Raw genomic sequence first — 21,696 nt, 5'->3', positions numbered from 1 at the left:
CGCTGATGAGTTCGACATTGATGTAAATGTCAAACGTGCGGCGGGGCTGTGAGATCGCTCTTCCCCTACCAGAGATGTGGGAAGAGTCAAACGTGAAGGTTTGTGGGGATTTCTCGGACACTTGTGTGGTTCCAGAGAAACACTTTATCTTCTTCTTTTTTTCTTTTTTTTTTTTGGAAGGCTGGAGCTTCATGAAAATTGAAGGGAGTGCCTCATCCGCTCATAGGATGGTGTGTGACAAATCTGAAACAATCCATTAAAAGTGTGATTTCCTCCTCCACAGAATGTGCTTACCGGTGTGTGAGAATTTTTCCTTTAGGGACCAATATTGTATTGTCCTTGTTCAAGGCAAGGAAATTAACTACACAAAACTTGCTAAATCTTTCGAATCTATCCCTAGAGAGGGCTGCAGCCTGATAACAGGTTATTTATTCTGCCATTTCCTTCCCTCTTGGATCCTGCTGCTGGTAAGTCAGAGCTGTTCCGAGCCTAAAATGCAGAGGAGGGTTGTGTAGCTGTGTGGCTCTCGTTAATTTTGTCCTGTTCACGTGCCATTGTTGGCTTTGACACAGCAGATGAGAACTGTAGATAAGGTCCATGGAGCTGTCTGGTGTTGTCAACAACAATTCGGGCAGCTCATGGAGTGAATTGTACACATCTTTTTGGCTTACGCACATGAAATGGATGTATTCTTCCAAAACAACAATTGAGCAACTTTTAGTAGCTCAATTTGATGCCTTTCACTGCAGTGATGATGAGTGCTGCTGCTGTTTCCATTCTGGGGCCCTCCTGTTTGTGATACTTGTCTCTTGCAGTACCAAACAGCCCGTTCTCCTACAGCAGGCGCAGTCAGGACCGGGTAACTAACACATGCAGCTCGTTGTCTCAAGAGTGGAGGTAGCTCTGAGACAACCAGAGGGTAAGGTCTTAACATGCAACAAATAAACGGGAGCTCTTTATTTAGAGACTTATTCTTTACTGTGTGTTGGGGTTTTTTTTTAACCATTGTCATTAAGAGCCTATATTAAATGAAGGAGAGCTCATGCAGAATGAGCTTCGCTGTTCAATTTGCATCTGGTTTCTTGGAGTGTGCAAAAAAATGTTTTGAATGAAAAAGTACACGATGGACAGATATGCTCAAAATATGCCATTTTAGGCCGATGAATGCATTTATTTAAAATTATTTGGGTGCTGACAAGGCAGTTTAGAAGTTATTTTCTTACATGGTTAAGTGTCACACGAACTTAATACTAAAAATACAGCCGAAAGGTGAAACGCGTATGTCAGGAAATGTTAAGATTCCAGTCGACTTTCTTTCACTCTTTTGCCTCGTGTTTTCTATCACTTTTAGCCACCTGCCACCGGTTGTTTCTCCCCAGCTTCTCCATCTCAGTTCTTAAGGAAAACTGTTGCCGGCAGTCAGTTTGCGCCGCCGGCTGCGGAGGGCGGGCGGGGCGCGGCGCCGGGCCGGGCCGGGCTGGGCCGGGCCGCCTCCCTCCCGCCGCCCTCTTTCCTGCCGCCGCTGCCGAGGCCAGGAAGTTGGGGACCGGGGTAGTTTCGCCCCTTGCCGCTCCGGCCGGGGCTGGCTAGGACTGGGGCGGCTTCCTCTGGACGTGAGGGACCCTGCCATGGGGACGTAGCGGGCCGCAGAAACATGCGCGGCCCGGCGCTGCCCTGCAGCTCGCTGGGGACGGTAAGTCACGGTGGAGGCTTTGCAAGCTCCCGACGGGACGATGCCCCGGCGGGGCACCGCCTTGGCGGCGGCGGCTCCTGCTCCGGTCCCGCAGCTGGCGGTCTGTGGAGCTGCAGCCGGTTGTGAGGCCGTAGCGCGGTGCCCTCCGCCTTCCTCCGCCACGGGGCTTTTAGGCTTGGGCTCCTTTCGCCCCTTCTCGCTGCCGCAGGGCCCCCCACCGTTCCGGGACTATAGACAGCTTTCTTTCCGTTCCCGCTCTCCGGGGCTTTGGCATCCCTCACGGCAGCCCCGTGCCGGGGCGAGGAGCGAGGTGTGTGGAGGACAGCGCCAGGGAAGCCATTTTCTGCTGCGGAGGGGCGATATGTGCGGTCGTGGTAGAAAGGGAGGCAGGTGCCGGAGCGGTGAGAGGCGATCGGGAAGCCGAGCCGCGCCGCGCCCGTCACCTGGCGGCCCTGCGATGTTACCGGGCAGCGGCGCTGCGTGGCCGCGGAGCTGAGGGGTAGCGTGGCGATGCCGGCGGCGCTCCCTCCTTCCCTCCCAGCCCGCCGCTGGGCGCTGGGTTCGCCGGTGCCGTTTCCGGGATTTCTCCCTGAGTCAGGGAGAAGGCGGCTGGATTTACAGGAATGGCGGAGGATTTCCTGGAGCCCGTCAACTCTCCGGGGGTGCGCGGGGGTCGGCTGGCGCCGGCTGCCAGCGGGGGACGACGGGCCTCCGTTGGACACTTTGCTGTGCGGCCGGCCGCAGGTTGCTGTGGTGGCTGCCAGGGACGGGATGGGCACGTTGCTGTTAATAAAGCAAGAAAAGCTTTATTGCTACTCTGCGGGCATTTAAGCAAAGATTAGTGGGCTGTACCTGTGTCCGAAACCACAGAATTTGTTTAACAGCAAGTTTACCTTTGCCGGTATCTTAATTCAAGATTTTTAAGCCATTCATTGTAATTTTGCAGGTGAAAAGGTACTTGAGAAAGGTTATTCCTTAAACCTTTAAGTTTCTGACAACTACAGATCAATGACCAACCCATAGCAGCGGATGCATGATAAAGCTGTGACAGTAAGGAGTGGCATCACTTACCATAATTTATAGGCATGTCATGATGCTGTAGGCGTTAAAAGGTCAAACTATTTATCCTCAAATACCTGAGCGTTCTGGTAATAAACACTTGCACTTGACTGCAGTGGACTTGTGATGCTGGGTTAGTTGTTAATTTGCTGTCAGAAAGTTGTGCCTGTGCTACTGAAAGTTCCCTTCTTCCTGAAAGCTTTGTATTTTTGGGGTTTTTTAGGTTCTTGGAAGCTCGTGGAAACCAGGTAACAGAATTATGACTAGCAGTGGCAGGACTCTAGAGTTAGTAGCACACTGCACCTTGCCTTTACCTGTGCATTGCTTACCATCTTGAGGCCTAGGTGGGGTACATAAATAGTTGACTTAAATATAGATTTCAAAGCAGTTAAGTATAGCAGCGTGCATATTTTGCTGTACTATAATGTGATATTATACATAGTATTGGAAATAAAATGCACACAAAAAAAATCAGAGTCTTCAAATTCATTATCTTGTCTTCAGTTAAACAGTGTGCTGGAGGAAGTGTCCTTCAGTAGGATTTCTTTTGAAGACAGTTTCCCCCTGCTATTTACCCATCATTTCAAGTTCTCAATAACACCACACTCACTCATTAGAGATAATATTTCTCTTTTTCCATAAAATCATGACCATTTTTTTTTCAGTGTTACAATTCTCCCTCTGTTTCATGCCCTTTTGTCTTCCATTTACTTTCTGCATCACCCCATGTTTGCCCTCGTGACCTTTCTTATTCCCTTGATGTCCCACTTCTCTTTTCCTGTTTTTTTTTTTCAAGTTTCCTCTGATTCTTCAAAATTTCCTGCAGCTTGTTTCCATTAATTTTCTCTTTTTGCGTGTTTTAACCTCATTTCCAAGTCCTCTATGTTTTCCTTGTGCACTCCCCACTTTCACAGTTGAAAAAATGGCAGCTGTCTCTGCTGAGGCCAGTGTATTTTCTGCCTCATTAAAAAACTCTGAAAATTATAATGGCAGTTTCATTTATTAAAAGCAGTTCAGTTTTATGGAAAAAACAGACAAAATAGCCCCAGGGATGCTTCTGGCATTAGATTGTTTTTGAAGGTATAGGGGGAAATTGCACTTTTGAAGTTGGAAGCTACTTTATGTAAAAGTTGAAAACAAAGCCACCAAGAATATTTTAAGAAAGAATGGTTGGGCTTACCATGCTTTTTCCATTAGTGGACAGCAGCAGGTGTCTGCTGGGTTTTAGAACAGGGCAAGCACACAACAATGAAAAATAAAAATACTTTCCCTGTTTCCAGTGATCTATGACTGTAGTTGTTTTCGAGTTGAAATGGTGTCTTCCTATGTCGAGTCAAGGGAGGTTCTCGAATCAAGGGAGAACTGTGTCCAGTTCTGGGCTCCCCAGTTCAAGAGGGACAGGGAGCTGCTGGAGAGGATCCAGCGCAGGGCCACCAAGATGATCAGGGGACTGGAGCATCTTCCTTATGAGGAAAGGTTGCAGGAACTGTTTAGAGAAGAGGAGACTGAGGGGGGATCTCATAAATGGTGGATGTCAGAAGGTTGGGGCATCACTGTCTATGTTGTATCTAGTGGTAGGACAAGGGGAAATGGAATGAAGCTGGAAGACAAAAAATTCCATTCAAACATAAGAAAAAAATGATTTTACTGTTCAGTTGAGGGAGCCCTGGCACAGGCTGCCCAGGGAGGGTGTGGAGTCTCCTTCCTCGGAGGTTTTGAAAACTCGCCTGGACGCGTTCCTGTGTGACCTGATCTAGGTGGAGCTGCTTTAGCAGTTGAACTGGATGATCTCTAAAGGTCCCTTCCAACCCCTACTATTCTGTGCTTTTATTTTGGACACCACCTGAGTGTATTTTTATTTCTACTGGTGGGTGTGATGGTAGCTTTTGGAATTCAGGCCCATCTCTGACACTTCCAGCACTCTGGCAGGGAGACCTACACCTCAGCTACACATTAGCTAGAAAAGTATTTCCCTGTATTTGTTTTGAACTTGTCTCCTGCTTGCTTTATGTGATGCCTTTTAGTTCTTCATCAACAGAGGCAGAATTCTCCTTTGTGGCATTCATGTCTTTAGGGCCCACTATAGTATACTCTGTTCAGTTTTGTCATTTGTAGACCAGTGCTTTTAATTATTCCCTTTATGGCAGCCAGTCAGTACTGTGATCATACTTGTATCATATCTGCACTAATTCATATTCTCAGGATTGGGGATCAGAACTACAGCCTGGATTCAGACCTAATGGATTTCTGTTTTGGCATAACAATACACTCTGTTTTGTTCTTGAATTCTTTCCTAGTAAGTCATAGCATTTGATTGCATTTCTGATTGATTTATCCAACCAAATTAATCCAACTTTTGATCTTCTTATTAATCTAATTTTAATTTCTACTTATGATGACTATCCACTTCTAGCCAAATAGAACATGTTGATACCTGGGTCTGTGTTCATTTCTACATGGTAAATTAAGTTGTCAAAGTAATCAGCATTGTCAGTTTGGATGCCTTTCCTTTAGTATTTTGTTATTTGGGGTAGAAACATTATTTGGTAATTATATTTAGGATAAAACCAATTTTGTCATTTTACTCCTTCTATCTATTTTTTTAGTGATTGCAAAAGGTCTTTGTTTTTTTGGGGGCAAATGTATTGTGTTCTGTTCCACAATCTCATCCTCATCCTTGGATAACTGAGTGCCTCCTTTGAACCCCTTGTAACACAGGCCTTTCTATTGCAGTCTTGGCAACCTGTCAGTAGAAAACACATCTCAAAGCAATGTGGCTACGTTTCTCTATTAGAACAAATAGGAGTGTATCCATTCCAATGAACAGGACTCCTAATAATACTCAGTAGTGAGCCACTGACAAGGGATGTGAGCATGGCTTCGGCACAGTGCAGGTAGGGGCCAAGGGCTCGGACCCAGCTGAACATTAGCTGGGGATGGATGGGGGAGGCCTCACCAAGCCCTCACAGTTCTTTCTCCAGCTTCACTCGTGCATGAGGCTTTGTGGCTGTGTGCTGTTAAACTTGGCCCTATGCCTCTGTCATGCACTCTGACACACTGTTCACCACTGTGCCCTCTAAAGAAAACTGAAAAAGTTATTTTCTTATGATTGTCATCACCTACTGACTTTCCTACTCTTTTCTTTCTCTCTGCTAATACAAAATAAAACCTACTAACTTTATATACTGTATATATCCCCACATTTTATGATGTGAAGTCCATGATCTTTACAGACAAGTCACAGGTTCTTTTATTTTTTAATTAAGATTTCTAAAGCCTGCCTTGGTTGTGTGAAAGTCCCTTACCAGTCTTCCAATTTTAAACAAAGCCTAAAATACAGAATTCCTCCACCTGATCTTCATAAAATGGAAGACTATTTATAATAATAGCATTCTCATCTTTCTTACGACCTTTCCAGGTTTTAGTGAGCAATGAAAAAAGCTTCCTGTAAATATTACTTTAGTATACATTTCTCGATGTTAAAGCAGAAGTTCTGGTTTCCCATGCATCTTTGTGTAGCAAACTAAAAACTGCAAACCTCAAAAAGCTTTTGGAAGTAGCTGAAACAGTCAAAGAATGTAAGGGTAATCTTGCACCCAGATTTCTTTGCCAGTTCATTATTCCGAGTAAAATCTCTGTTTTCCTCAGAATTTTTTTGCTGGCTACTTTTTTATGACTCATCAAAAAGGCTAACAGATGACTGATATGTAGATGATTTGTGCTGAATTACAAGCTAAATGAAGTTTCTCTTAAGAATTTTTTCAGGAATTCTAATGACTTGTAAGGGGTTTTTTTTGTAGTTCTTTAGTTTAAAAATAGAATTTGCAAAATGGAATGGTTTTTTTTTTTGGGAGAAGCAGTTGAATAAGCTGTTGGTGGGGAAACACTTCATTAAATGATGCATATACTAGGTGCGTACAAAAAAAGGAGTAAGCCTCCTATCTCTGGATTAATGGCACATCTGGATTTATAAAATTGTTTCGTTCTGAAATGTTCAGCTTTTGTATTAAAGAGATTTAAACTCTGGAAATTGTTAACTTGGAATGATTTTAAATACTAGCCTAGTGATAAGCAACACTATTTGAATTGCTTGGAATACTAATACCCGAGCATCTGCTCCAGCAAGTGTTGCCTTGCTATTAGTTCACATGAACAGGCATGGGGTCTCAAGGTGCTGTGTGTTGGGGCAGGAGTTGCTTCCCACCTGTCTAATTCCACCCCACTTCCTACTCAGTTTGTGACTGGCCTCAGACCACTCCAGACATCTCTAGGCATGCAGTGGCTTTCTAGCAGAGGGGAATCTTTCTCCCGACACAGCCCTCTCCATCCTCTCCTGTCATACCTGTGTGTTGCTGTACCTGCTTCCTCGGCCCTTCTCCCTGAGGGTGAGGAGCCTTGCAGGGCTACAGCTCTGCACAGGGAGGGCAGTGCTCATGATACAGAGCTGTTATGACATCCATGCTGAGTTATGTGGTATTTCCTAGCCTTGTGGACATTGGCAGGTGGTGATACGGCAGCCTTGATAAGTGGCACTTTGCTGAGATATCTCTGCATTTCAGATACTGTGCCTTCCTTCTCCTTGGCCTGAGAACACTCTTCTCAAATGTTCCTTCTTGTTTCCACCCCTCAGCCCCATTTTTCTTGCGTCTTGCTGCATTCTTTACTTTTATCTTTGCTGTTCCTTCCTTTCTTTGCCATACTTTGTAGAAATGTCAACTCCTTTGTAGTTCTCTGTGGACAGCCTGGTGAGGCAGAAGCAGCAGCAAGGGTGAGTGTGAGTTGTAGCAGTAGCAGTAATCCAAGAATATTTGAGGTTCAAGATGGTGCAGGGGCTCCTAACTCCTGTCTTGCCTGCCAGAGCTTTGCGTAGAGGAGCTTCAGGGCTCATGGTTTTTTTTTTTTCACAGTAGCTATCAGGCAGTAAGTCCTGGTATGAGACAGGAGAAGGAACTAGGGTTGCATCACATGTGAGAAGAATCTATGGGGCACATAGCTGTCACCCAGAAGGGTAGAATAATTTAAGGAAGCAGCATTCTGTTTTTCAGCTGCTGTATTTTGTTTATTTCTGCAGCAGTTTCAGAAGTAAAACCTAGAGTTTCTGCTGAGTCTTTTTTTTTTCCTAGGCCGTCCCTGCTCAGTAAAAACTTGACTCACCAGTGTGCATGATGTGGTTTGGTGGTTCAAATTATCTTTTGGCTTAGGTAATGCACGTTGTCCACTTTTCTATGCATCATTGGTTAGTAGGTACTCGTCCTTTCTCCTGGCGAGTGGAGTCAGACCACATTGTAAATCTCACGATGGAAAACCATTTAGAACACCTATAAGCTTTGCCTCTGTGACCTGTTATCAATGACTAAGGCTTTTAGGGCTTAGTGAATGGGGCTACATCTGGCTAGTAACCAGGGTCACTAGTAAACCTTGGGGTTCAATTCTAGGGCCAGTCCTGTTTGATATATTTATCAATGATCTGGATGCAGGAGTTGCATACATCATTAGCAAGTTTGCTGATGATACCAAACTGGGAGGTGCTGTTAACTCTCTGGAGGGATAAGAGGCCTTGCAAAGAGATCTAGATAGATTGAAGCTTTAGGCTGTGATCAGTGGGGTGAAATTTAACAAGTCAAAATACTGGATTCTGCAGCTGTGATAATTTAAAAGTATAAATTGGGACAGACGTGTCTGGTGAGCAGCCCTGCAGAAAGGGCCTTGAGGGTTCAGTACGAGTCAGCAGTGTGCAGGGGCAGCTGAGGGGCCAAACCCCATCCTGGGGTGCTCCCAGACAGCAGAACCAGCCAGTCAAGAGATGTGATGATTCTTCTGTATTCAGTGTTGGGGCAGCCTCACCTTGAGTGGGATGCAGCTCTGGGCTCCACAGTTTAAGGACGACATGAAGATCCTTGAATGCATCCACAAGGCAACAAAGCTGGTCAAATGGATGGAAGGCATGCCCTACGAGCATCAGCTAAGGGTTTTGGGCTTATCTAGTTTGGAGAAAAGGAGGCAGCCTGATTGTTCTCTACAGCTCCCTGAGGAGGGGAATTGAAAGGGAGGTACTGAGTTCTTCTCCCTGATATCCAGTGGGAATGGTTCAAAGCTGCACCAAGGGGAGGTTTAGACTGGACATTAGGAAGCTCTTCTTTATTGAGAGGGTGGTCAAACACTGGAAAAGTCTTCCTAGAGAGATACTTGGTACCCCAAGCCTGTCAGCGTTGAAGAGGCATTTGGACAATGCCCTTAACAACATGCTTTAACTTTTGGTCAGCCCTGAAGTGTTCAGGTGGTAGGACTAGATGGTCGTTGTTGATCCCTTCTGACTGAAATAGTCTGTCCAGTTTCATGTATTTTCTGAATTTTATTAAATCTGTCATTGGTATAAATCAGTATATTGCTGAATGGCTTTGGAGGCTGCTTAAGGTAGTGGTGTGTTTTTTTTCTGCCATGAGAATGGTTTTTCTGGAAGGCCAAGTCATTCGTTTGTGAGTCATTTGTGGCCTGTGACTGTTCCTCAGAGAGCGACGTTAATAATGTGTTAACTCTAGTTTAATTACACTTACAGACACACTTTTACTTAATAAAAAAAATACAAAAACATCCTTCCTGTGGGCTTTTTTGTTTTAGAGGTGTATCTAGTAAATTTTCTGATGTGTTTTTGACTTCATCTTTTATGCTTATCTCTGTTGTTTCCATTGCTGACTTGTCTGACCTTACGAGCTGGCTGGATATATACTCCTGTCAGGAGATTAATCATTGCCTGGAGGATCAGAATTCTTTATTGTGGCTGTCAGAGCATCTCTGTGAATAACATTTTACCCATTTTCCTGAAAATATTCAGTCTGGTAAGACTATCAGCTTCTGAAACGCATTCTGTTTGTTATTGAATTGATGTTGGAGTGTTTGCATTTGTCCTGTGGTCAGCTAATCAAGTCTGAAAGGATAGTTATTTAAATATGTGGTTCCCTTTTTCCTGTTCTCCATTTTAGCATCTGATCTATTGAATATATCTTTATATGACAGAGTTCTTTAAAAGTGGGGTTTTTGCTTTGTCAGAATAGCAAAATCCTGTCCTTGAGGTTCTAAGTTGCTTTCATATATGTACCTCTCTCCCTTAGGGCTATAAATTTAAGAGAGAAACAGGACTGCCATAGCCGTCTCATTTTGCATCTCCTTTCTTAAGCTTGCAACCACAAAACTGGTATCAGGATTGTGGTTTACCCGTATTGGTTTACTTTGCTTTTGCTACAACTCTCCTAGCTGAAAAAGCAAAAAGAAATAGAACTCTGAAGCTGAGCCTGCACAGCTAGGTGTCTTTCCACTTTCAAACAAGCAAGCTGGGAGAGCAATTGCAATGTAGGGAAGTTAGTGAAGTAAAACTTGGTGTGTGATTATATGGATCATCTTCATGAGTTGATTTTCATGCATTGACATGATTGGAGGCATAGAATACGTTGATATGTGCTCCCTGTGGTGTAATGGGAAGCACCAACAGGCATATATCCAGATGGTGTGGCCAGGTTTGCTCCTGTGCAACACAGACAACACGGGACACTGGCTGTCAGGCTTTTTTTCTTCCTGGCACTGCAAGCTAGGTTTTTTTACTTTTGGGAGTCATTAGCTGGCATGGGATGGGCCTTTGCCATAGAAACTTGCTGACTTGAGGCCCTATAAATCTTGGACTAGGTGGTTTCCTAGCTTTGAGGGGTTTATTTAATTTAATTTTTTTAAACCTTTTTGTTGTTATATAGTTTTTTCCTTGTCTGAATGGGTGTTTGAAATACATGCCTAGGGCCTGTTTTTCTTTTGAGCCTAGAGACAAAGAAATTGTGTTTATGATATACTGTAATCTTGTTTCCATCCTCCTGGTGCAGGGTCTTTTGCAGATGAGTCATTTATGCTGTGGTATTACCACAGTGGAGACCTTTTGTCCTTGACACAAACAGCACATTTCTCAATTTCACTGCTGGGAATTATGTCCTGAAAACAATGTCCAGGGAATGGTATCTTTTGTTATCAGTACAGACCATTGTTTTAACCCTCTGTTCATCTGTTCCTTCACATGTGTGTGTGTACACACACTCACACTCAACATATTCCAGTCATGCCAGTCTTAATATTTCTGTTAAAATTCTCAACATTAGTCATCTTCAAAATGAAGAGTAGCAAGTAAATCTCAGAGGAAATTAAAAGAAAAGAAAGAAGTGCACATTTTTGGCAGACTATTCAGACTGAATGTTAACAGTTGCAGTTTAAAAAGAAGGAAAAAAAAGTAATAGGGGAGAAGCTGAAAACCTAACTTTTCTACGTTTCTAGGGCTGCCTCACTCAGGAGGAATTTTGAAAGCTTTTCTGTACTTTGTATGCAGTGAGATCCTCCTCTGCCTTTTTATTCCAGACTTCCCATCTGGTTTATTTATTCGGTAGAACTGGAAGTACTGGATGTATTCTTCTCTCCGGAACTGTTTCTAGATGAGCAGTCTTAATGTCTTCCTTAATGAAAGCATTCCTTTGCTCTTGAGTAACCTTCTTGCAAGCTGCAGCATTTTCAAGGCATTCCATCTATAAATTGCATATCACAAAAAGTATTTGCTTTATATACAGCTAGTTTGTCATAGAGACCATTGTAAGGCATATTAATAACACAGATGACTGGATTGGGTTGTTCAGGATTTTTTTTGGTGAATAATCTCCTCCACTTTTGTCAGTGGAAGCTCCTGATACCAGAATTGTCGAAGTCAATTGAACTCACTGGTATCATAAGGTATAATTTGAAGTGCTGAAGTCACGTGTGCAGTCTGCAAGGGGATATGATGTTTTCTCACCTTGTTTCTTTTCCTCTTTCATTACCTCTCTCTCCCTCTCTTTCTTTATTTATAGGTTATCCTAACATTTCTCTGTGTGTTGACGAAGAAATCTGTAGAAATTGCTCCAATGCCATATACACTGCAAGTGCATCAAGTAGCTTTGGATGGAAGAGACCCCTCTGACCCCTTGAGGAGAGAGAAGAGGCAGGTGCAGTGTCAACTAGGTCAATACCTACATCCCAGAGAGACCCATTGCTGCATGAGGTGCCATGCAGGTATGTAAAATAAGTACAGTAATAGTGACACTGTGAGGGTGAGGGAGGCCTGGCACAGGCTGCCCAGGGAGGGTGTGGAGTTTCCTTCTCTGGAGGTCTTCAAAACCTGTCTGGATGTGTTCCTGTGTGACCTGATCAAGCTGGACCTGCTTTAGTGGTGTGGGGAGGTGGACTAGATGATCTCTAAAGGTCTCTTCCAACCCCTACCATTCTATGATTCTCTGACCTTTACCTTAGAGGCGTTTCTGTGTCCTGCACTCTCAAACTGTCTCCGTCATACAGTTACATCAGTGTTCCCTTTTTTTGGTACCTATCCCTACCCAAATAAATTCTTTGTCTTTCTGTGTCTTTTGGGCTGTCAGTGTCCTTCACACTGGTGAGAGAAAGTGTACTCAGTCCTTACACCATCAACTCCAAGGTTTCTCTGAGGAATCAATGACTCTCATTCCCTTTAAGACAACACATTTGTCTTCCCCTCAGAGCTTTGTTATGTGATTTTTCTTGCAGGTACCTACAAGGTAAAAGACTGTGATCGGCCTGAAGAGGCACCTATCTGTCTTCCTTGTCCTAATGGCACATTCACAGCCATTGATAACATCATGTCCAAATGCTTCCAGTGTACACGTTGCCGTACAGGTGAGTTATCTGTAGGACCTGAGGAAAATGGGTGGTAGTAGCAGGTGGAGGGCTTGAGGGTATGGCAAGGTGAGAAGGAAGCTTCGAAAAATTAGGCAGTTGAGTAAGGAGGACTGTGTGTGGGAAAAGACTGGGGACAGCAGGAGTAAGGGTTACTTAATTACTACAGCCTGAGATACAATTTGCAGGCCTATTTCTGAGGGTAGTGGATAGTCATACCAATAATAGTGCCCTCAGCTGAAAATGGATAATCACTTCTTTCTTTCCTCAGAATTCCAACAGATAGTAGAGACCCCTTGCACCCCAAAGCAAGATACTGTATGCGGCTGTCGGAAGAATCAATATCAGGTTGGCCCATCTGATCTCTTCCAGTGTAGGAATTGCAGCTCATGTGTCAACGGGGCTATTGCCAACTGTGAGTATGGCGTGGATATGACTCTGGTACAAACATACTGTACTCGGGTAAACATTAACAGCCCTCTGTTCCCTTTCTGACACGCTGCAGCGCCATGCTCTGAAGTGATGGTAATTTTGGAACATCTCTTGGTTTTGCTTGCCCCTTTTCCCCAGAAAGACTGCCATTTTTTGCCTGCCTTGGCATCAATCTCTATTTTCTATCACAGTTTCTACCTTCCTTGTGTTCTTGAATGGTTGGTTTCTTGGGTTTTGCTGTTGTGATATTATCTACTTAATTTTAGTGCCTGTGCTTTGCATGTACTGAAGCGAGGTTTTTATGCTCTAGAGCAGATTTCTCCCTTGCCTTCTTTTTTTTTGTCTTTGTGTGGATATTTTGCCTGGTGCTTAGTGCATTTCCCTCACCAACTGCTGGAAGAAGCACTTTGAGTACTGTGGTTTAGGCCCATCAGGGAACAAAGTACCGAAGGGGCTGAGAATTGCTCAAGGGCAGGGAGAGCTTAATTGCTGCTTAAGGTTCAGGACAAAACAGACCAGGCCACTCGGTTTGGGGAAGAAAACGGAAAAAAACAATTTAATGCAACATCAACTAAAACATACCCCCAAAACCCCAAAACATAACCAAAACGAAACAACACAGAGTAATACATCAATGAAGAGTCCAACCAGCCTTTTTAAGAACACCTTCCCGCCACACCTCCCCTCTTCCTGGGCTCAGAGCCCTGATTCCGGGGTTTTTACCCTGTCCCCCCCTGAACGGTTCGGGGGCGGGGCAGGCAGTGGGGGTTTCAGTTAGTCTGTTCCCGATAGCTTCTGCCGTCTGTCCCTCCTCAGGACGGGTGAACTCCACACCAGTCCTCCCTGCAAGTCCGTGGGGTAACTCACACACACAGCAGCCCTGCATGGGCTGCTCTGATGTGCACTTATCCCAAAGGCTGCAGCTCCTCTCTGCCTCTCGTGTGGGGCTGCTCTGCGGCCTGCAGGCTCTCCAACACGGCCTGGGCCATGGCCGTCTCCCCACACAGTCCCTCGCCCGTCCGGGCTCACTCACATGGAGCTGCTGGTAACTCTTGGTCCTGCCATGGACCTCCATAGGTTGCAGGGGCACAGTTTGCATTCTCGCCACGGCTTGCAGAGGAGTCTCTGGTCTATCGCTTCTCCTTCCTTCCTCCTTCTCTGGCTGAAGGGTCCGCGTGGTCGCCTTCATCTTGTATCACTCTTACACCTCCTGACTCGCATTCCTAATTCCCGTCCCCTAAATAGTGATGGCAGAGGCGCCAGATTGGCCCAGCCAGGCCGGAGGTGGGTCTGAACCCAGGAGCCGGGGGAGAGTCCGCAAACTCTTTACCGGGTCTTCACTGCAACCCGCTCCCCCTGTTACTAAGCCAAAAGCTGCTCAGTGCTAAACCAGAACAAGTACAATAGCTGAAAATACTGCCCATCCCAGTGCCCAGCTGAACTGCTTGCCAGTTGGTTGCTGAATCACCATGATGTACTGTACAATGTTTTAAAGTCAAGAGCTGCTCAGGTAATGCTGAACTGTATCCAGTGGCATTGGGCATGACCTGGGGATGGTGTAAGTGTCTGGGAGAGGTACCCATGTTAGTTGTCCCAAGCTACCTCATTTCCAGTCAGGAATTGGAGGCCTTAACCAAATACTGCTTGCTACCCTCTGTTTTGTGCTGTAGTCTTTTGTTCATGTCCCTTGGATGCTCCTTACCTTATTGTCCTAAGGCTGTCCTCTCTCATTGCAGATTATACGTCTCCTGATCCCTTTCCCATCTCTTACCCTGCCTAGTGTGAGGTTTGCTGTCATACTGGTGAATGCCTTCCCTCTGGTGCTTGGTAATCTTTCTCTGTTAGTTTCCACACTTACACCTATCCTCAAGGGTCACCATCATGCACTGCCCATGAGCAACTTCCTTCCCTCTTGGCTGATATAGAACTGTTTTAGACCTGTCCATTGCTTGCCACAGAATGCATGCTGCTTGTTCTAGTACCTTTTTCCCTCCCTCATGCAACTTGATGCCCTTCCATTGCTATTCTTATCTTCTCCTCCCCGCACCTGTTTTATGCAGTCTCCATATTGTGACTTGCTGCTTAAAGGCAATAGCTCTTTCATTTCTTACCCCTTCCACGCACAGCATAGCAGATCACAAGATTGGGTATGTGTCCCATGGCTTGAAGTGGTTTCTCCTTGCTCTGAACTGACTTCCTCACCAGTGCCAGCTGTTCAGGGACCACTTCTTCCTCATCTTTGTCTGACTAATGTGACTTGCCCTTCCTGTCACGCTTGAACTTGAGTGACTTTCTGTGCTTTTGAGCTGGAACTGTCATTATCCATTAGACCAATGTAAGCTGCACTGTAATTTGAGTCCCTTTTGAAGCCTCTACAAAGGTCCCCAACCTATCAGGACAGTGATGACCTTGCTTTTTATTATTTTCGTTCTCCCACAACCCTGTCCTTAACGTAGACTGAATCCTTTCTTCTTCAGTAGCAGTCCTCCAGGCTCAAAGAGAGATAATCTCCCACCCATCTTGGAGTGGATTTTTCTTCTTTTGTTTTCATCTCTGTCCAGATTAAGGCAACGTTTTTTTCTTTTCTCTACAGGTTCAAAAAACAAAGACACAATTTGCAGGTGTAAGCCTCAGTTCTTCCTGACACTTAGTAATATATGCAAGCCTTGTACCAGGTGAGCTTCATTTCTCCACATGGCCCTCCACTGAGTAGGAGAGACAGCAGACACAAGGGTCATGGCAGGAGGGAAAGTTTTTCTCAAGGCCTTGTCTTTGTTAACATAACTTCACAACATTCTGCCTTTCTGGAGCAATTGGATCTTGCCCTCTGCCACTTGCAGACTTCTCCTTGTAGGCATCAGCCCACTATGAACCCAAAGTCACTAGCCACACTGCATTGCTCTGCTTTGCAGGCTTATCTTGATTTGTCTTTTACTTAGGATTGTTGGAAATGATTGATGTTCCATTTAATGCATGCTCACCTCTCCGATTTGCTCTTTCAGCTGTGTTGGAGAGGAATGCTTGCAGTGTCACAGCCCAGTGACTACCTCACCAACTTCATCTGGGCTGAGTGAGTACTGGGGAAACTGAGGGACAGCAGTCTTTTTAGCATGGGCTTTTGCTCTGTAATGCCTTTTATAAAGAGTTATTTTCTCCATTCTCTCAAACTATTGTTATTTTTCTCTCTACTGTTTGCACATCTTCACGTGCTGTTCTTTCTCTGGCACTCATCTCCTCCTTCCTCTGTCACTCTATCATTTGCCCTCTTCCTTTTGTCCAGGTGGGACCCTTGTCCTTGGCATTGTCAGTGCAATATTTGGAGTACTCTTTCTTCTCTACATTGTAAATAAAGTAGTGAAGCTGGTCCAGGAAAACGGGATGGTGTCGTCTTTCTACTCCTGTGGTGAGTGCAGCAGCATATGCAGTGATATTAATAGGGAAAAATGTAATTCTCTGTGTGTTTGTGTATCTGCACGTGTGTAAGGTGAAAGAGTGGAATCTTGTTATTATGCTTTACAGCAAGGCCAGAGGAACACAACAAGCTGGCAGCTAAGCTTATTGGTGCAGTTCTTACAGCTCCGCATCCATGCCCATAGAATCATAGAATAGTGGGGTTGGAAGGGACCTTTAGAGATCATCTGGTCCAACCCCTTGGAAGAAGCAGGTCAGCCTAGATCAGGTCACATAGGAACGTGTCCAGGTGGACATGTTCAAGACCTCCAAGGAAGGAGACTCCATGGCTGTTATTTTATAAGTTAAAGAAATTTACCAGAAAATACCTCCCTTTTGTATTCCAACTTATCCTCAGATATCAGAGAGGCTGGAAGTGGCTGGGTTTAGATTCTCAGTGATGCCTGATTTGGTGCTTGTAAGTCTGGTCACATTCAATGTATCAAACTATCTGTGAGTATAGATGCACTAATAGCACAATGCACCTTCAGTCCAGTTGTGTTTATGAACCAGCACTGCCACACTTAAGGAGTTTGGTCACATTCAATCAGAACTGTCATGCCTAGATTAGTGAATAGTGCAGTTTATTGAAGCAGCAGGAGTGCAGAGTCTTTTGCTGGTGATAAATACACTCTCTGAAAAAGTACATGCAAATATTGAGAGTATGAACAACACAGCTGGAGACAAACATGTTGCAATATGAAACGACCCTATAGAGATTTTTGTTTCCCAGTGAAGCACTTGGTAGAGCCGAGTGTTCAACCCTCACCCAGTAAGGTGTTCCTATGGGGATGGGGAGAGAGGTTCAGCCCCTTAACTGATCCCAGAAAGCAGCAATGAGGACATCTCAACTCATCTTTGATGGTATTCTCCCCCAACACCCCTCCTCTCTTAAGCTGTATTTATGCTACTTTTCAGTCTCAGGTGGAGCTTGAGTGACTGACTCTAGTCATACAGATCTTTATTATAATTGGTGTGAAATTTCAGTGAGGGGTGGTTGCACCTTGGAGGCAGGTAGCTTTTGAGACATTTTGGTATTATAATGGAATTAAACCGAGCAAAGCTCAACTAAAGGACATGGCTACAATTACACAATCATTTTCCCATATAACTAAATACATGCCAGAATGTTTTGCTCTTCAAAGACAGTGACTCTTGATCAGAACTACCTTGGTTAATCACTGTTGAGGGGCAGACTGATGTGACACTTCCATGATGTTTACATATTTCCAGAGAGCTAATTGCTAACTGAAAACAGCCTTTAAGAATTCAATGACTTGACTTGGTAACAGCTATGCAGCTTACCAGTTCCATGGACTATCAAGTTCCCATCCCTGCAGTGATATCACAGAGCCTGGCCAAAGTGTCCCCACTCTGCTCCATTCCTTTTAGAGTTGGCATACCAAGCTCCCTAAGTGTTGCCAATACTTCAGGCTGCGTGGGGAACTACCGTGGAATAGAACCAATTCCTTACATATCAGCTGCATTCCACTCTGAAATCAGTTTCCTTAATGCTATCCCTTTCTCTTAAGATGTGGATATAGCTTTAGTTTCTATAAGTCATCTCTAGTAATTACCCCAGAGTTGTTGCTGGAAGTGCATGTGACCTCATTGCTGGGAGATGTGCATTTTGCTATAAAACCTTTTTGAGTGCAGGATTGCGAATAGCTACTTTCCTGTTTTCTCTGGGATGAGAGGAAGTGAAAATATATTCTGCTTTTTTTTTTCTTTAAAGTTTCTCTGCCACAGACAACCAAGGAGCCAGTATGTGAGGTAAGCAAGATGATGGGTGTAAGAGTTTTCCTTCTGCTTTGAATTGTGTTTGCCTGGAAACCAGAGTACTGTGGGCTGTTTTCAGACCTTGTGTTTTCAAATGAGCTGAGTAATAGGGCTGTTTAATTCTGAAATCTTTTTCCGGTAGGGGGTGGAGCCATTAACATTTTGCTTGGCCTCTTCTAGGGGTTGCTTTTCAGACTCCTGGCTCTTTTATTTTCTTTTTCTGGATGCTTTTTTTTTTTTTAGTTTGTCCTTTAATCCCCTTTTCTCCCTACATACTCCAAGCTTGGAGGATTTAACAAATTTTATTTCACTTCAGATCTTGACCCTACAAGCCTCTCAAGGCTGCTTTACAGTGTTCTCAGGGCCCAGTATGGTTCTGCAATTAAGAGGGCCCAAGCAGTAGGTGAAGTGGAGTTTCCACAGCCTTACAGAAAAGGCTGATGGAAAAGGGGGCATGTGATACTTCTAGAATGGTGCTGATTTTGGATCCCAGCCTTACTTGATTTTGTAAAGAATGTAGTTTATTTTTTAATTTCCAGACTACTCTTTTCTGATGCCAAAAGAGAGTTAAACTCCTTGGGTTCTCCTGGAAATAAATCTTTGGTGCCTTCTGCTCAAGGCAAATAGGAAAAATGAAAACCTCATCCCTTGCTCCCTACCTATCTTAGATAAATTTTAGTATATAAAGCTAGTGGTTCCGTGCAGGAGACAGGGGTGTTGTGCTGCTGTCGGTGATTATGGACTAAGTAAATATGTCTTTCAGGCTGAGGTAAAAAGAGGTGAAATATCCATTCTTCTTGCTGAGTCCCAGAAGGAAACAGAATTGTCAGTGAATGCAACACACTCACCTGCACCTCTGCTGCAAAGTTCACAGGAGTTACCAGACTGTGTCAGACCTGCCAGGAAGACACAGCTTCCAGACAGTAAGTGGAACTCCCCCATCCTTCTCTTCCCCAGGCAAATGAGAATCTGCTTATGCAGATGCAGCTAGGAGGATGTTGGACAAACCTTACCTGGGGTACATGACCTGTGAGTCAAGCATGGCACAATACAAAGGCAGAAGCATGCACTGAGCACATGAGACCATATATGGCAACAGTCTATGCCTTCTGTTATCCCTACCAGCAAAATGGATTGTCACATATGGCGCTGTGCTGTCAGTCTGTGTGACTGGTCTGTAGAAGACCTGAACAGGAGGGGGTGATGCATGATTGTGAGGCACCATCCAGCCCTGGATTACTTGCATTCTCCTTGGGGCCGCAGAGTCCTCGTTCTCACACTTCATTTCTTCTCTTTTTCACAGGCTCTTCTATTCTCTACACTGTGGTGGATCACGTACCGCCATCTCGGTGGAAGGAGTTTGTGAGGCGTCTGGGTCTGAGTGACTATGCTCTAGAGCGAATTGTGATGGAGCATCGGTCTTTACGAGATGCCCAGTATGAAATGCTTAGACTCTGGAAACTGCAGATGGGCCATGCTGCAACCGTGGAGCACATCAGTTGTGTTCTCAACCAAATGGAGCTGAGTGGCTGCAGTGAAGCTATTCAAGAGGCTTTGCTAAACCAAAACTCTCCTCAACCTTGCAGCCTCCACAACCATCTTTAATCTACTTCTGTTTTAGTTGCTTTCATTAGGACTGTTAAGAGAGGATTGTAATTCCCTTCTTTTCCAGTCTTCCTTTGCCCATACCTCACCATCACTCCTCAGCTGGGTTTGTTGGAGACAGCAGAAGATTATGCTGGAGGAAGGCTGAGGTTTGCTTCTCAACCACTGTGTAGTTCAACACCTTTAAGCCAAGACAGACCTCTGCAACAACTCCTTTCCCAAGGAAGGGAAAGCACCTCATAAAGGAACTGGTGTGCAGACTCTGACCAAGATGAAAGAAGCAGGAGCTCAGAGTGTCTGGATAGATCAGCTGCTTCATGGACAAGTTGTTGCTGAAACAGGTGCTCCACCCACCATGATGGTGGGTAAACTTGTAGGGTGACTTGGTTAAACAGGGTGTTCAGATGGTAAAGTACTCACTTACTTTTTGCAGATTTATTTTTCTGCAAGATCAGACAGTGGAACTGGCTCACATTGCAGCCTTTTGATTGCTAAATCTGACTCGAGGGAAGTGGTGGGAGGAGGATGTGCCTATTTCTGGGAGCAGGAGAGGATTGCCACCTTGTGATATCAACTAGTTACTGCTTTGGCAAAAGAGTCATCGAGATTCACAAGGGGCGATTCTTTGAGAAACAGGAAGATGTTATCCTTTCCATGCCTCCATTTCCCTCAGGTTCAAGAGGAGTAAGGATCCCGAGCCCATGAGTTAGATCAGAGGGTTGGTGCTCTTTTTTTCCTCCTCAGTTTTTAATTTTTCTATGATTAGGAACCATATAAGACAGCATTAACAAAACACCTGCCTGTGCGTTTGTCCAAATGCAGAGGGAAAAGGAATGGATGCATCATCTGTCTGGGTGAGAAGGTACCTATGTACCAGGTAGCATGAGCACCTCTGCAAATCTGTGCTTTCACGCAGGGCTATAAGGCATTGTCTGCCTTCTTACCTATCTCTGGATGATTCGCTCTAACTTACCTAACTACAAATGAGACTGTGTATGTGTACATATATATATATATTTAGCAACTGTTGAATAACTTCACACTACTTCCTGGACTGTGTTCTGTAATTGTCACTTGGGTGGGAGAGCCATTTGACATCATGTCATTCTCGCCAGTATTACCCTGGGTGAAGCAGAAGCAGCAAACAATCCATTAGCCTGCATCAGGTGCAGGTTATCCACACATTTGTAAGGTGGATTTTTAAATCTTTTGTCTCTTGACCAAAGAGAAACTTTCTACTGTAAATACACTAAGTGCTCTGAATTAAAATTTGTATTTTTACCTCTGCCTCTGTAATGGTTTTTGTCCATATTGACTTCTCTCTTTTCTGTGACTGTTGTTGGGAGCAAAGAAAGGGGAAGTAGTGGCAAGAGTGGGTGGCTCAATGGTTTGATTAATTTTGTTTTTAAAAAAATGGAGTTTTATGAACTTTTGTATGCAAAACTTAGCTGCCTTCGAGTCACAGGAAGCTGGCTGAGTGCAGGAAGCAGGACTGACGTTAAATAAGGTCACAGGTCTCCTCAGATATTGAAGAGTCAAAGGGCATGCTAGCATATTTTAAATGATTTTTTGTTTTTTTAAACAACATGCAATGAGTAATTTTGATTTGTAGTTGGCTTTTTAAAGCAGAAAATAACTTTAAATAAAAGAGTGGTAATAATAATAATCTATTATACTTCAGTGCTAATCTTACAGAAGCACGTTTTTGTCTGAGGGACCAAAGCAGTGTTAAGGCAGTAAAGACCCTTCCTGCATCACCAATGAGAAACCTGAAACTTGGAAAGTTCACTACAGTCTGTGACAAAGCCAGGAATTTGAACTCAGCTTTAATTTGCAGGTTGTTTTGCAATGTCTACATACTATTTTAATTAAAGGTGATTTTTTTTTGTTCTTTTAGATAAGAGATGTTCCAAATCTTTGTAATACAGTTTGTATTTCTTTCATAACTTGTGTTCCACAAGCACAGCACT

General features: G+C 44.3%; 1 protein-coding gene across 1 annotated transcript; it reads left to right on the top strand.

Annotated features, from left to right (window-relative positions):
- The first annotated feature begins 1,490 nt into the window (after nt 1–1,490).
- On the top strand, nt 1,491–21,007 carry LOC104550931 (tumor necrosis factor receptor superfamily member 1A). The gene is made up of 10 exons (XM_062005463.1): nt 1,491–1,693; nt 11,623–11,824; nt 12,332–12,460; nt 12,732–12,875; nt 15,486–15,567; nt 15,895–15,962; nt 16,173–16,295; nt 18,078–18,115; nt 18,885–19,044; nt 19,425–21,007. Exons 1-10 carry the CDS (start codon nt 1,655–1,657, stop codon nt 19,724–19,726), a joined length of 1,287 nt encoding a protein of 428 aa, XP_061861447.1. The 5' UTR covers nt 1,491–1,654; the 3' UTR covers nt 19,727–21,007.
- Nucleotides 21,008–21,696: the final 689 nt, after the last annotated feature.

The sequence above is a fragment of the Colius striatus genome, chromosome 1, assembly GCF_028858725.1.
Source record: "Colius striatus isolate bColStr4 chromosome 1, bColStr4.1.hap1, whole genome shotgun sequence".
Classification (NCBI taxonomy): Eukaryota; Metazoa; Chordata; class Aves; order Coliiformes; family Coliidae; genus Colius; species Colius striatus.
This window is presented reverse-complemented; position numbering and strand designations above follow the sequence as displayed.